Source organism: Lepisma saccharinum, chromosome 1 (assembly GCF_977018435.1).
Source record: "Lepisma saccharinum chromosome 1, izLepSacc3.1, whole genome shotgun sequence".
NCBI classification, from domain to species: Eukaryota; Metazoa; Arthropoda; class Insecta; order Zygentoma; family Lepismatidae; genus Lepisma; species Lepisma saccharinum.
In genome coordinates, this window is record NC_139229.1 from 180,786,624 (window position 1) to 180,803,236 (window position 16,613).

A 16,613-nucleotide genomic window follows, 5' to 3' on the forward strand; every position below is an offset into this window, starting at 1 on the left:
ATTTTGCACTTGGTAAGCCCACTTTCAGCTCCTTTCTTCATAAACTTAATCAGGTTGAGATAATTTCTGTACTCTGTGTATCACTGTGCTTCCTCCTATCTTCTTTCCAGTTTTTGCCTCAGCTTTTGTTGAATAAAAACACCCTAAGCAACGCAGGTTAACAAACACCTTCCTCGTGGTAACACGATCTGCCCCCTTTCCCCCAGAGAAGAAGAGGAGTAGAGGGAGAATATCTTGCCGAGAGGGCGTAATCAATGGAGGTTTCACAGACACAAAAAAAATCCTCTGCCATTCTTTCCTTGAACTATCACCTTCTCAAATTGTCACATTTGGTTGTTTGCATGTGTTCTATTAATGTTGACCGTTGAACTTTTAAAGAGAAACTAAATCCAGACACCAGTAAGTCCCGCACACCCCTACCAATAAGCTCTAAAGTCAGGTTATGGATATGGGTAATTGTTAAAGCGGTTGGCAATTCTGATCCCTCTGGAACTCTTGCATCATCACGCTGAGAGACAGGCTTCTGCACAACTGAAGGCCAGAGCTCAAGCTAAACCATGGCCTGTACTTAATTCCACTCCCTCCTATTTTGCTGTGAAAAGCAAAAATGAAACTACTTCAAAGTTCATTTTCATTTTGTTTTAATGGTTTATGGGAAATGGTTTGATTATGGAGAAGCATTGTAGCAAGATTTGCACATATTTTTGCAGGTTACCCTGAATTTGGATATTACCTAAATAGGACTGGAAGACCAATGGTTTATTCTTGCAGCTGGCCTGTGTACCAGATATATGCTGGGATGAGGGTGAGTAGTCCTTTTGCTTTATTTGACCATAATTTGTCAACAGCTGTGAAGTAATTAAATAATTATCAGTTATCTTTAACTGTTTGAATTCTCTTACTTGGTTTTATCTTGGCAACAGTGCATTTATCAAAATTTAGTAGACCGTAATTTCTTTGTGTGACAACATGCAGAATTTGCATGTAAGTAGTTGGGTGGTTGACTCTATCTTAGTATTGAAGGTTGCTAGTTGTGTTCTGGCGTGAACATCAATGTTCCTTGCTAGTATCATGGCATCAATATCTTGCAATTAGCATTCGCCATTTTTAGTAAAGATTTTTGCTTTTGATCCTCTGTAAAATTATTTGCTAATTTTGCAATATTACAATAACCACGCTGGTATTCTCCCTTTTTTCTCATTTCATTTTGATGTGAAAATGCTTGTATTGTATTGGATATTTGGTATCTTAGTGTGGTATCAGAAAATTCACTTTTCCAGCCTAACTACTCTTCAATTATCGAGCACTGTAATCTGTGGCGAAATTATGATGATATCCAAGACTCCTGGGAGAGTGTTCAAACCATCATTGACTATTATGGAAACAATCAAGATTTAATTATCCCAAATTCTGGCCCTGGTCATTGGAATGATCCTGATATGGTGAGTGTTTAATGTGTTTTTTTTTCTGGCTTCTTAAAAATTCGGCAAGCACAAATGTTGTATTTTCTTTATCTGCTCTGTTTAATTATTACGAATCTCTTAATTTCAAAGATGCATTGTCAATAGTTTTACATCTTAGATTGATTTTACACTTGGGTTATGGCTAGGCTTACCATATGTTTTTTGGACCCAGGACATATTCGCGATCAACTCGTTACTGCTGAATTTTAGTTTTCTTTACAAAAATAAATTAAAATTACTTAAAAGCCTTAACATTTTATTGGAACATTAAACTATAAATTTTACAAGAGAAAATATTAACATTATTTTCTAAAATCTCTAGTTTATTGAAGCAGTAACATTAATAGCACTCCTATGTTTAACTGTTTTCACGTGATCTTCAATAACACCTCTTCCTTTATGTGCAAGAGAAAATACTCCATTATAGAGTGTACATTGCACACATTCACTGTCGCTGTCGTTACACAGTTTCAAGAATTTGTATTCCTGCTGCAGGTTAACATTAAATACACACTTTCATTTGCCCATTGCCAAATGCAAAGCCCTTGTAAGTAGTTATAATTATCAAAAACGTGTAGACGAGCTACTTCACACGCTTGCAAGACAACCAAGATGCTCACAGAAGTTCGGAAATGGAACCGTTCGGAAGTCGATTTCTCGAAGAAAGAAAGAATCGATCCTTATAATCGATCGATCCTTGCCGGTCATAAATTCTGGTCATCAATATTCAATACTGGTAGCTATTTTCATGTTCAGATTCTCAAAACCCTGGACAGCACCAAAAAAACAGGACTGGCCGGGCTAATCCCGGACGTATGGTAAGCCTAGTTATGGCATGTTCTCAGTAATGCAAAAAGTTGCCGGATGCAGTAAAACTGTTAAAAGTTAGATATGAAATTTTACTTTACATTTTGACACATGCAAAACATGTATATATATTTGTATTTCTACTCAAACATGAAATTTTTCCAATACCGATAAAACTACAGATATAGCGTTCACTGTTATTTTACCGATCTGATATGAATTTGCAAATACGAGGTGTATTTGTAGAGTAAGTACCGTTGGCAAATATTGCCGCTGTAGAGCTGCAGTCGCGACCGTGTGAGTTCTCGCTGACATTCTTCATTCGTTAGTAAGCCACAGGTAGTCGTGGGAGCAGGTCGTGCTTTTTCTTCGTAGGTTTATGAAGGTTTGAAATGTTCAAGAAAATCAATCGGCCCGCCGACTGTAAAGTCCGGTCTCTGTTTCGTTTTCTCAGTGCAAGAAACGTGAAACTGGTGGACATCCACCGTCAACTGTGAGAGGTCTTTTTTATGTTTAGAGAAGGTCATGAGACAGTTCACGATGAGCCAAGGAGCGGTCGGCCATCGGTTGTGTCCGAGGATCTGGTGCGTGCGGTCGACGTGGAAATTCGTGAAAACAGACGCTTCACAATATCGTCGCTTTCCATGGAATTTCCTCTACGAAATTGTGACAGATCGCCTGGAATCGAAAATTGTGGTCAGCGTTTCGACGAGGATGATGACGTCGAAGCAGGAGTGCATGGATGGCTTTCATCACAGGCGGGAACATTCTATGACGATGGGATACAAAAACTAGTGCCACGCTATGACAAATGCTTGAAAAATGGTGGAAACTACGTACAAAAGTTTTTTAAGGTCTGTAGAATGCAATTCAAATAAAAAAAAGGTACAAAACTACTTAACTTTATTTCTTACACCCTTTCGGTACTTACTTTCCGAATACGCCTCGTATTTCTCAAATGTGAATAGTTTATGAACCTCCTTAATTAGTTCATGGTATGGCATACAAAAATACAAAACTTCATTTACATGATTGATTTTGTTTATTTTACTTCTCTTTTCTACCACTTTTGGGTCATCGCAAAGATGAGAATGAATGATGATATGATGAACAAGGAACACCCGTGCCTAGGCTGGAACCTCTGGCATCATATGCCACTATGGAGATCGGCTTCATTTATATAACTCCTTAAGTAATCTTTGTAACTATGTGGCTGCAGTAAGTTTTTACCTACAAATTATATGTTGATCTATTCATGAAAATAAAAACAAAATTTTGCTCCAAATCACAGAGTGTTTATTATACATAATGGCAGTTAAATTATCACCCAGTACAGTAGTGGTTAGTCTGCCATCTTTTTCTGTAAAAAAATATGATTTGATGAACCAGGGAGTTAATAGTTTCCGTGAATAAAAAATTACTGTGCTTTAGTTGTCATTTCAAAAACTATGTGAATATTGTAGGTGTAATGGTTTAATTCCAATAATGCCATTCATTTCATTCATCTATACATTCCAAGTTTAGCTGTTTAACTCCAAATGAGTGAGGATCCAAGTCTCCATAGCTGTATTGTTCTTTTGTATGCAGTCCTAGGTAATCCTTTATTTAGTTAATATTTGCTGTACACTTGTAGTTGAACCACAAAAATAAGAGTTAATAGAAGCATTTAACTAACTAGTTTGAAAAGAGTTGCTGATGTGAGTCTCTCAATACAGTGTGATACTAAAGCAGTGTACATTACATTAAAGGATCAACACTCCAGTTTCTTACTTGCCTACAAATAATGATTTCACAGTTCTAAACTTACATCATAGATACATGATGTACTTCTCTCGGGAATTATTTTAAAAAAAAATTCTACTTTTTATTGTACATAAATGTTTACTCTGCATGAAATCAATCATTTCCCTCCATTGTTTTCTATTTCAGTTAATAATTGGTAACTTTGGACTCAGTTATGAGCAGTGTAAAACACAGATGGCCATCTGGGCTATCTTGGCAGCACCTTTGTTGATGTCTGTGGATCTCAGGACCATTCGACCTGAATATAAGGCTATTTTGCAGAACAGAAAAATTATAGCTGTTGATCAGGATCCACTTGGAATTCAAGGTCGAAGGATTTACAAGGTATGGAATAGTGAAGCATGCTATATATGGTGCTAACTTATATAAATGCAAACAGTCCATTTTTAGTGTAAACCAGAAGATAACCACAATGGAATATCTTGGAGTTTGTTTTGGAGAAATGACAAATATTATACATATGTGGTTCTGTCCCAGTCAGTGTTTCAAGTGTAGTGCCTAAATAAAGAAAGCAGTGCAAAACGAGTACTAATTTCAGTCTGATGTTGCACATACGTTGTTACTGAGATGGGCCAGTTTAATCGGTAAAGGACAGTACTTGACTTATACAATGGTTAAGTTATCCAAATATCTTGTGTTAAAAAGTTGCAATTGAGTTTGTATCGGATTATTTAGGGTGAAATAATACTTTAAGAAGTTAAATTGTGCTCCTTTTAATTCTTACAATGTAAGTTATATAATTATAATATTATAAAGTTGAGTGCTGAGGACTTGAAATTCAATTTTTATTTGTGTAAAAATCTGCTCATCCTTCGCGTACCATATGGACTATATATTCAGTGTAATGTGCAGTTGCAAGAAAGAGTATTTGAAAATGAAATCCTTAGTGGAGAAGATTATGTAATTTAGAACTGCATAATTTTTATTCATGTCCAGATATTATTATTATAATTAAATCAAGAAGACTTTGGTGGACAGGCTATGTGGCACAATTTGGAGATGAAAGATGAGTTTACAGGATTCTTGTTGGGAAACCTGATGGTAAGAGACCTGTAGAAAGGCCAAGGAGGGATAACATCGAGATGAACCTAAAGGAAATCGCCAAGAATGGAAATGATTGGATTGATCTTGCCCAAGATAGGAACAGATTGAAGGCTTGTGTTGCTGCAGGCATAAACCTTCTGGTTTAAGAAGGCTAAAGAGTTAGTTAGCTTCTATAAATAATCTGCTACCGATAAAAGTCATGTCACAAGGGACATTAGTTTATCTGTATTTCACTGCAATCTATCTATTACAGGTAACAATGCAAGTACCTGCAATAGACCTTATTTTTCTACTGTAAAACTTCACATCTATTCTATTCAAGTTTTTTTTTTCACAGAATTTTTTCTACCTCTCTACTCAAATTTAATAATTGATAATTAATACTTTTTCAGCAAAGTGGTATTGAGATATGGGCACGTCCGATAACACCTGTTTATCAGAATTTATTCTCATATGCTCTGGCATTTTTGAACCGACGGGTTGATGGAACACCCTCAGACATAGCAGTGACACTGCAGGAGCTGGGTTTGACCAGCAGTGGTGGTTATCGCCTCGAGGTAAGAATTATACCTAAATTACATAATGCTTATTGATTCAATAAGTTTATATTTATTTATTTATTTATTTATTTATTTGAGAAAATTTCAGATACAGCACAGGTGGCCATTTTACACTGAAATTGTCAACAATGAGAAAGCAATAATTATAATAAGCATAAAAATAAAAAATAAAATAAATAAATAAAAATAAATAAGAAATAATTAAGAGTAACAAAACAACATAAAAGTGAATAGCAAATGAACAAAAAAATAAGTAAGAGATGGCACTATGTGATATTAATTACAAGTATTTCTTCTGACAGAAGACCGAAAGGCAAACTCAGAGGAAAATATATCAATACTTGAGGGGAGATCATTGTATTGTGCTGCAAGTCTATAAAAGAGAGATCTTTTTTGAATTTCTAGTCTAGGTTTTTTAGTATAAAATAACCTTGTATTGCGAGTTGTGCGCATAGGTACTCTAAAGTGAAATTCCTCAAGGAGTGTGTTGCAGCGGATTTTGCCATTCACAATTTTGTATAAGTAACTGAAATCATTCTGCAAACGTCGCTGATAAGCAGTTTGTAAGTTTAGAAAAGACAAGAGATGCGGAGATGAAAAATTGCGTAATGAGGGAACCCTGTGACGGACTATAGCTAGGAAGAAGTGAAAGACTGAATCGAACCTGGAGAGGTGAGTGGGACATGCCATGGACCAGACGGGAGAGCAGTATTCTATTATTGGGGAGATGAATGATGTGAAGTACAAAGTGAGAGCTGAGATGTCACTAATTTCAGTGAAACGGTAGAGTAAACCTAAGAGACGCATGGCCTTTTTTGTGGTGCATAAAACATGTTCCTCAAATGTGAGCTTTTGGTCGAAAACAATGCCTAGGTCTTTGTGAGAGGATACTGCTTTGATGTTATTGCCAGAGATGGAGTAAGATGACTAACAGATTCTTCTTGAGAGAGATAGTGAGAGTAGTACACTTGTCAGGATGTAATGTAAGGTCCCATGTCAGGCACCAGGAAGTAAATGTTGCTATGTCATTCTGAAGAAGATGAGTATCGTCGGAAGTGGAGATTTCCCTGAAAATTTTACAGTCATCTGCGAAAAGAAGGTAATTGCTAGAGGGACCTGTGAGATGGTCGGCAAGGTCATCGACGAATAATATAAACAAGAGAGGTCCTAGAACACTACCCTGTGGAACTCCAGAGAGGACAGGAAGAAAGTTAGAAACAGTTCCAGGAAGAACGACACGTTGTTGGCGATCGCTAAGGTAGTCTGTGAGAAGGGTGAGAAATTTGCCATGAATGTTGAATCTATTGCATAATTTGTGAATCAGAAGACGATGACTAACAGTATCAAAAGGCTTTGGCCAGATCAAAGTATATTACATCTAATTGTGAATTATTTGAAATGCATTCCATAGCATGTGAGAGTAAAACAGACAGGTTTGTAAGACAGGAGCTACCAGGAAGAAAACCATGTTGCTTAGAGCTTAAGTACGGAGAAACAAATTTGTACAGTCTGTCTTTGATTACTTTTTCACAGATGATGGACAGAGGAGAGAGTAAGGAGATTGGTCTGTAAGATGAAACCAAATTTTTGTTACCACTTTTGTGAATCGGTGTGATGTTAGCTTGTTTCCAAGCGTGAGGAAAGATGCCTTCCGAAAAACATCTGTTCAAGAGAATGGAGAGGGGATAGCACAGGGATTGCACAGTTTTCCTGAGGAACATGGTGTTGATATCGTCCGGTCCTAAGGCACGGTGAACTGAAAGAGACGACAATAGATCCTTCACCTCATCGGGTGTAGTGACAAGCGTTGTTAGGGAGGAGGAACAGACTGGTCTTACGTTTGGCAACGCTGCAAGGGAAGACGGGGGGCAGAAGTTACCATGAAAATAAGCGTTGAAGAGTTCTGCCCTTCGGTCCCCTATCGCACTTTCACTATCATGCGTAATTTCAGCTGGAATCCTACTTTTATTTTTCCTTGAGTTTATTAGATTAAAAAAGTTTTTTGGGTTTTCCGGGATTGTTGCAGAGATATTGTCTATATGTTCCTTATATTTTTTTCGAAGCAGATATTTTGAGTGTCGTCGCAGAGCCGCAAAGGTATTGTGCGTGTGTTCACTCGGGAAGCCCTTCCAAAGTTGCCATGCTCGTGTCTTGTTGGCCAGTACATCCCGCACTTCGGAGTCGAACCAACACGGAAATCTCCGAGAAGATATTTTCCCTGTAGGCACGTGGTCCGTCACTGCTGCTTGAATGACACCTGTAAATAGGTCAGCTGCCTCGTCGACCGTCCCGTCTTCCAAGATGCACCAGGGGAAGGAGTCGAGGGAAAGTCTTATCTCCTCCCACGGCGCTCGGTTCCACAGGTAGCGTTTGTTCTGGATGGAGGGGCGATGACCTCTTCTAGGGGGTGGGGGGATGAGAATAGAAACATCCAAACTGTCGTGGTCGGAGGTCAGGAGGTTCTTACGTGGCGTGATACTAATATCGTTTAGGGTGGATAGAACATAATCCAGGTTGCTGTCCTTCCTGGTGTTGAACAAATTATGTTGTTTCAGGTTTAAACCACAGATGAAAGTTTCAATAAACCATGCGTCGTTCGTACACTTCGCTGTTCCATTCACAGGGTCTTGCCAGTCAATTGAGAGGTTGAAGTCGCCGAAAAGCGCAACGTCTCCCAGGGCAACTGCCGCAAGCAAAGAATCTCGACATTCTTCGAGGAGGAACAAAGGACTGTTTTTATGTGGCCTATAGTAAGAGCCAAGGAGAAGCTTCTTGGCACCGGTCACCGAAACTTCCACCCACAGTATTTCACAGTTCCGTTTTAAGTCGTGGCGTACTTTGCTTGGCCATTTTGAGTTAACACAGATCATAACGCCCCCACCACGAGTCGCACGATCGTTCCGATATATGGTGAAATGGCTTGCGAATGGCAGCTCACTGTCACAAACGTTATTTGTCAACCACGTTTCAGTAAAAATTAGGCAGTCATATGCCATGAGTTCACATGCAAAAATTGCACAGTCGCCAAGCTTATTCTTAATGCTCTGTGTATTTTGGTAATACACAGAGAAATTTGCCACCGTTTTCACAGGCCCCGGATTCACATGTATGTCCCCGCAGATCAAGGCCATGCACAGGAGGTGAAAGTACCGGACCGGGGTCCCCTTACCTGCCGAGCGTTGTTCCCTGCTGCTGGGCGAAGCCATGGCGGAGACACGCACACGTGTCGCCGCGAGTGCCGGAAAAGAAAATCTCCTCTGAGCACATCTCCACCGCAATAGTTCATCAGAATCCTTTGACACATCGGAAGGAATGCTACACTGAAGCCACGAGTACACTATGATTAAACACAGGCCGAGAAAAACCACTGAAAACTCTCGAAACACAGGACGATGATCAGCACCACTATTACAACTTGCCGCCATCTTCTGTCCGAAATTACAGTGTCAGTATAGCAATATAGAGGGTTGTGTTGTAAAAAGTTCACTATTTTTGGAGCACCCTATGTACCGATGTTCATGACTTGCAGTGCATTGCTTGATTGTGTAATTTTAAATTAATCTTGAATACACTGCACAGAAATTTGGAATTTTTGTGGTGTCATCATGCAATACTTTTTGGAGTGGGTGAGTGTTGAAATATGTAATCAAGCATATGTTGTTACATAAGAAAATGAAACACTATATTTTAGAAGAGTAATCTCATCATAAATTATTGGCCAAAAAATGTTTTATCAATAGTACCACCTTTTATTATTATTGTTATTATGCTCGAGACAAATGTAAAGACATTATGAAGCCCTCTTATTTTAATGTGCAAAAGGCTATGCAGTGAAATATGTTCATTAGAAAACTGAAATACCTGTCTGGTGCATATTTGCAAGAGTGAGACTTTTGAACACAAATATATGAAACTACCAACTGCATCTATATGGAAAGTTACTCTGCATGTAATACAAGGCTTTTTGGGTAGTACATTTCCTCTTATTTTCTTAATTATTTTATAGTTAAAATAACAATCATTATTTACAATGTGAAGCTTTTAAGATGTGTATTATCATTGTTTTGTAAATTATTATTTTTATTTTTCATTGCAATTAGTTCTTACAGCTGGTATTCACATAATAAAATCTTTGGATGTTAATCTTTCATGTTGGCTGGGGTACCCCATGTTGAAAGTAGGGCTGAGACAATACCACTTCGATCCAATACTGATACCAATATTGATACTTTTAGTTTCACAATGATTCTGATACCTAGACATTTTAACAATATAAAGTTGTTCAGAATATTTATAAATTTTATTATATTTTATTATAAGTATTCCATTGGATCTATTCAATTTCTTTTTTGCTAGAATTTCATGTTTATAATTTCACATATGAGATAATAAAAATATTAATTTAATATTTTAATTTAATTAATTAATTGTAGGGATGGGACCGATTAATCGATACTCTATCGGTATTGGCCGATATAGGCATATCGGTTTATCGGTAAAATTACCGATTATTTTACCGATCCGATATATTGATAAATATCTGATAATTTAGTGCAAAATTCTGCCATTTTGATGTAATTTTTATGGATAATCGCCATGCCCTACTTTCTAAAAAAGTAAATGTCTAAATATGCAACTTCTTTTGCACTGCAGTTGCCTTGAAACACACATTTATTAAGGAGGGCAATGAACCTTTCAGGTTCTTCAAAGACCATTTCTAATTTTATATCGGATCGGTAGAATATCGGTTATCGGTATCGGTAAATTTTATATCGGTACTTTATCGGTATTGGCCAAAATTTCATATCGGCCCATCCCTAATTAATTGTAATTTAATAACAAAATATTTTTTTTAAGAAAAGACTCGCACTGCTCTGTTGTTCTCACTTGTAAATACTTTTTCATTGGTTTCCTTGTTTAATGGTGAACACTTCTATGACTGTCTTGGACTCTTTGTAGAATATGAACAATGTTTGTAAACAGTCCTACCATATCTATTATATTAAGTCTTGAGTATTCTCTACATTTGACTTGATTGATTGAATTGTTGTTTGAAGTCCATTTTATGCACAGTAAGGATAATCACGACTGGACCTACAGTTTAAAGTGGGATTCGAACCACTATGTGCCTCCACCGGGTATCAAACCCGGGAACCCTTGATTACAAGGTGGTGACACTACCACTGCACCATCGAGGAGGCACTATTCTCTACATTTAGAGAATATTTTGTTGTCTCATAAAACAAGAAATATGCATTGATTTGTTGTATCTCTCACATTTGTTTAATCATTTGATTTAGTTTTTTCTTTGGCCAAAATATCTAATTAAATCATGCATACAACCATATATAAATCATGTTATGCTTTTTCATCAATAACGTGTAACCTGGCAGAAAATTTAAAGATCTGAGGAATGTGATCAGTAACCTAATGTAACAATACAACAATGCTATCTGAACTGTTGAAATGCAAAATGAAAAAGTGGATCGTCATGTTAGTTATTTCAGAAATATTTATTTTTATGGTGATACATGCCTTCTTTCAACTTTTCAGGACTTATATGAAGATGTGAGTTATGGTGTTTTGTCACCTGACACAAAAATAAAAGTCAAAGTGAATCCTTCAGGTAAGTGTGCAAATTCAACAAGTTTCCAGTCACTGACCTGGAAATCTTGTCAGGGAATTTTGAAAAAAATAATAATAATTACAAACCTACAAAAGTTGGGCAAATTGAGGTCTTTTTCTCTTTCTGGGATGAGAGAATTGAAAACACATTTAACTTTTTCCTTCAGTCGGAGTCTGTTTTATGTTATATTTTATTTTTGTTTATTGTTGAATCAAGTTCATTTATTGAATAGTATGGGATGTTGAAGACTTAACACTCATTTTTTTTTCTCAAAATTCATGGAACATCTGGAAGTAATTGGATTTTGCACATTTAAGTAGTAATCCTGACAGTAAAAATGCTATTGAAACTACAGAAGTGCAGTAAACAAGTGTGTGTGTGTGTGATTATTAATAATAGTTACTTTAAAACTTTTCATTTAATATCCTTTTTGTTTGTAATTTTAAATAGTATTCTGTTCTTTTTTTTACTGGTGCTCTCACTTCTGTTTGTCTTTGCTTTTTCTGGGCAATATTTGGAAATAGTCCTGCCAGATCTATGATATTTACTCTGTATATTTGGTGAATTTAGAGAATATTATAGTCATAGTTTTAATATTTGAAAAGTAGGGATGGGACCAATTAATCGGTACTCTATCGGTATCGGCCGATATAGGCATATCGGTGTATCGGTTTATCGGTAAAATTACCGATTATTTTACCGATCTGATATATTGATAAATATCTTATAATTTAGTGCAAAATTCTGCCATTTTGTTGTAATTTTTATGGATAATTTCCATGCTCTTCTTTCTAAAAAGTAAATGTCTGAATATTTAGCTTCTCTTGCACTGCAGTCACCTCAAAACACACATTTATTAAGGAGGTCAATGAACCTTTCAGGTTCTTCCAGGACCATTTCTAATTTTATATCGGATCGGTAGAATATCGGTTATCGGTATCGGTAAATTTTATATCGGTACTTTATCGGTATCGGCCAAAATTTCATATCGGCCCATCCCTATTAAAAAGAATTGCAAGGTATTTTAGTTCTAATTTATGTAATGTCTTCATTTTTAGGTGTAGTTCTGCTTCGAGCAGATGTTCAACCTGTGTATAGTAATTATTCCCCTCCAAGAACGCTTTTTGATCCGTACCAACATGTGTTCCAAGTTAGACGACCAAACTTTTGATGAGCCATGTAAGTATTTGCATTACTTGGATTTTCCCTTGTCTTCCAAACACACTTATTCTCAAGGCTTTCATTACTAATGCTTTGGTGTTTGAAATATTTGTATTGCAAATTCAATTTCACAGTCTTACTCTCTGCATGAAACTAAACTTACAGTTCCTGTTTCTACTTTTCAAACTCTACAAGAATATCACCAGGAAATAGAACATATGTTCAAATACCCACTTTTAAACACTTAAAACTGTGTACCTTGGCATCCTTTTGAGGCCCAAGGCCTGCCAAGCAGTTCATTTCATTGGGTGACCCATAGTCAGTGCGTCGAGTCCAATTGCCACTATTTTTTGTCTTCCGAGACGAGTCTGCCTCTGTTGTTTTCAAGTAGTTCCCTAATTTTCCTCACAACACTGTGTCAACACTGAAAATTTGGAGCTTCCACTGGAGGTTTTGAACCCACAACTGCTACAAGGGTCGTTCAAGGTTGACCGGGACTTTTATTTCTAGACAGGAAATATACATACATAGAAGCACCAAACTATGTCAGTTTTTCAAAGTATTCCCCCTGAACATCCAGACACCGTTGCCGTCGTTGTGGAAGTTCCTTGATGCCTTTGGCGTAGAAAAAAGTAGGTTGGTGTCGTAACCACTGCAGGACAGCGTTCTTGAGTTCCTCATCTGTCTGGAAGTGCATCTCGCCCAAATGCTCTTTAAGTGCCCCAAACAAGTGGAAATCACTGAGGCATAAATCTGGACTGTAAGGACTGTGTGGTAAAACCTCCCAGTGCACGCTGGCCAGTGTTGTTTGAGTCAAATGGACCGTGTGGGGCCTGGCATTGTCATGGAGAAGAATGTCATGTTTCAACAACATTCCAGGTCTTTTCTTCCGAACAGCCCCACGTACAGCACCGTGAAGCAGTGTTGAGTAATACTTGGCATTAATTGTGGCACCCTTCTCCACAAAATCCACATGGATAACACCTTTCATGTTCCAGAAGACTGTTCCCAAAATCTTACCGGCAGACGGCAGCGCTTTGCTTTTCTTGGGTTGAGGGGAACTTTTATGACACCATTCGTACACTCTTGCCCGTGACAGTGTTTGTTCACCATACTGTGCTTGCAGTCTACGCCAAATTTGAGCAGGTTTCACCTTCTCCTTCACGAGAAATTTCATCATACACCGCTGTTCCACAGCAACAGATACACTACTTGCCGCCATTTGTTTACACTACTGCGCATGCGCCAAATGTGTCGCAAATGATCATGGTTACTCGCAAGGAATCATGGTCTGTCCTGTCCTAGTAATGCAGCGCTACATTGATTCATTAATATTTTACGCACGAAAGGCCTGGTCAACCTTGAATGACCCTTGTACATGGAAGCTTGCCTTTAAACACTTGCAGTGTAATAATGAACAAATTTGAGGTTCTACGCAAATAAGTTCCCTGGAGCACATTACATGTGAAGTTAGTAAATAGATTGCAATAGCTATAAAAAATAAATAAAACTTGAAAACAGTTTAATATTACAGATGAATGTTTCCTTATTTCTCAACATAATCATCACGGATATTGAGCCGACCTCTGTGGCAGAGTGGTTAGCATAGCATGCTATGGTGCTAAGGGTCCCAGGTTCGAATCCCAGCATGGGTATGGGTGTTCTTTGTGAGTGTGCCTGCATCAGTTTCATCATATCACTCATCTTCGCAATTATCCAAAAGAGGCAGAAAAGTGAAGTAAAATATGAACCAAATCAATGAATTATGGATATTGATAAATTTGTCCCACCACTTTAGCAGTGTCCTAATGCCTGCAACCTAAAAACCTCCGGTTTGCTGTCTCAGCTAAATTTGCACCTCACGTTCAACTCTTGGTCGTCTAGGTATGAACTTCGAGCACATTTTTTTAAAAAAATTCACGCAATCTTGCAATATAAAAAAGACTAATCCATGAGAACACCCTATTTCAGTTTCGCCACTTGTCAGCTCAAAACATCTCCACATAATTATTTCGATTGCAATCTCAAGACTACTTGGTGGGTTTTCATCAGGAACTTTTCAGTGCCCTCAGGAGATTTATCAGATTATTTGTACCACATTATGTGACACGTAGTAAACAGGAAGCATTTCTTTGCGGATGTTCTTTACTGAAAGTTATTTTTAACTGCATAAAAATGCACAACAGTGCATTGTTCGTTGTATGTGCACTGCCTGAACCATCTACCATCTACTACCAAATCTCTTATTAACCTTGGATACACTGCTATGTACTGAGACCTTTAAAAAAGCCTCTACCATTGTCAGTTATTTTATAATTGTGTTCTATTTACTGATTTTCCCAAATAATAAAGTCAGTCATACAAATGTGATAGCCTTACTTGAATTATAATGCTTCAATTTTTGCTCTGTACTGAATATGCATACTCAACAAATAAGAAGGAAAATAAATTTGAACGTTCAAAAATGGAGATAACACTGTGCATTCAGAAAGTCTGCCTCTACTCTGCCCAGGAGAAAGAAACTGAAATATGGGCTTACTCATTTTCAGTAAAACCGCTGCCTTCAAAGCATTCAGTACTCCCTCCCCCTCATACACATCAGTGTTTGAAATTGGCTGCGACAAGGTGCGAATTATGATTATAACTTTGAGTTTGGTGCCTAAATGAATCTATCAAGTTAACTGTATATGGTGACTGCAGTTGTGTTTCATGCAAACAAAATAGGAAACCTGTATGCTAACTTGAATATTTTTAATACAGAAGCATGGAGTATTTGATATTTTTAGGTTATTCGGCAATTGATAATTACATTTGCATTTCGTTGGCCAATCAATTTTCCCTAGTTAATTTCTACTATTGAGTGGCAATAAACACTTGATGAAATAAATATCTTAGCCTGTCTTTGCATTCAAGACCTCAAGTGTTCTGCTAACTAAAAGGTTTCACCTCCTAAGAAACATTTCGGTACAAAAATAAAGTAATATTTTAAATAAATTCATATTGGATGTATTTTAATTCCTTCTTGTGTGACATTAAAAAGTGCAGAAATGTATACATTAGTTTTGATATGACATTTTTGCAATTGACAAGTAAGTTGTTATCTTTGTCACTTAAATGCTGCTACAGATTAGTTGCCAAATGATGCCTAACTTCAAACACTGAAGTTGTGCTGATGCACAATGAAATTAATGTAATATGATCCAGGTGCTGATATACCCTTATCCAGTACTGCAGTTATGTAGTCATCAAGCTCTTTCTCATAAATACACCCCTGCAAGCATAGTTAGTTTATTGACTATCTATGGCCTTAAGCAGTTGTCATGAACTACCACTACTTGGGTTCACACAATTTTTATATTTAAGAAAGTAAACCACGTAGCTGATTACAGGTATATTTCATTAAATTATAAGTAATATCTTCCCACTCCACATATACTTCACATTAGAATTTTGAGTGATCTCACATTTTTGCTCAGTGACAATGTGTGAGGAGGTTGAACTGCAAACAAGCATGCCAATTACCGTATTTACTCATGTATAATGTGCACTTTTTTCCAAAAAATTTTACCCCAAAAACGGTGGTGGTGCCGTATTATGTACGGAATAATTCAGACACCCAACATTAAAACCATGGTTTTTCAATGTCACTGCATTTAACATATATATCAACAGCCGCAAATACAAATTACCAAGTTGGACTTCTTTAATAATATTATTAAAAAGAAACACTATAAAAGTGAAATGACCATTTCCCATGATTTTTCACTTTGTAACAGAACATTTTGCAACACCGAGAAAAGCGGCACCATGCTGTTCTGACAGAATTCGAGCATGCACCTTCCTTCACACGGGAGATTGTCGGACAAGAAGCAATAGAAAATAACTTCCTGAGTGCTGGAAATCATAACATAATTTTGATCTCGCTTTCTTCTACTACAGAATAAACAAGGTGGTTTCAGAAGTGAAAGCTTTGTGATGCTAAGTGGAGGGGGGGGGGGTGTTGTGGGTTTGTGACTCATTGTATACACAAGACTGTATTCTCCTCTTGGTCCACATAGCAAGAGATGACTCATTGAATAGGTATGATGTCATTCACTCTTGATTGGCATAGCAACAGCTTTACGACCATTTCTTGAACCTGAATTGTAC

General features: G+C 37.2%; 1 protein-coding gene across 5 annotated transcripts in view; it reads left to right on the top strand.

The window, feature by feature from the left end:
* The window catches only part of LOC146004733 (alpha-N-acetylgalactosaminidase-like), a 117,071-nt gene that overhangs the window by 92,635 nt on the left and 7,823 nt on the right, over positions 1 to 16,613 (top strand). For all 5 annotated transcript variants that reach the window (XM_083143698.1, XM_083143732.1, XM_083143706.1 and 2 more), the window contains exons 5-10: positions 711 to 805; positions 1,281 to 1,442; positions 4,200 to 4,397; positions 5,510 to 5,674; positions 11,231 to 11,303; positions 12,362 to 12,482. In XM_083143698.1, the coding sequence (XP_082999824.1) occupies positions 711 to 805; positions 1,281 to 1,442; positions 4,200 to 4,397; positions 5,510 to 5,674; positions 11,231 to 11,303; positions 12,362 to 12,474 (806 nt within the window). In that variant the 3' untranslated portion in view covers positions 12,475 to 12,482. The remainder of the gene's footprint in view (positions 1 to 710; positions 806 to 1,280; positions 1,443 to 4,199; positions 4,398 to 5,509; positions 5,675 to 11,230; positions 11,304 to 12,361; positions 12,483 to 16,613) is intronic.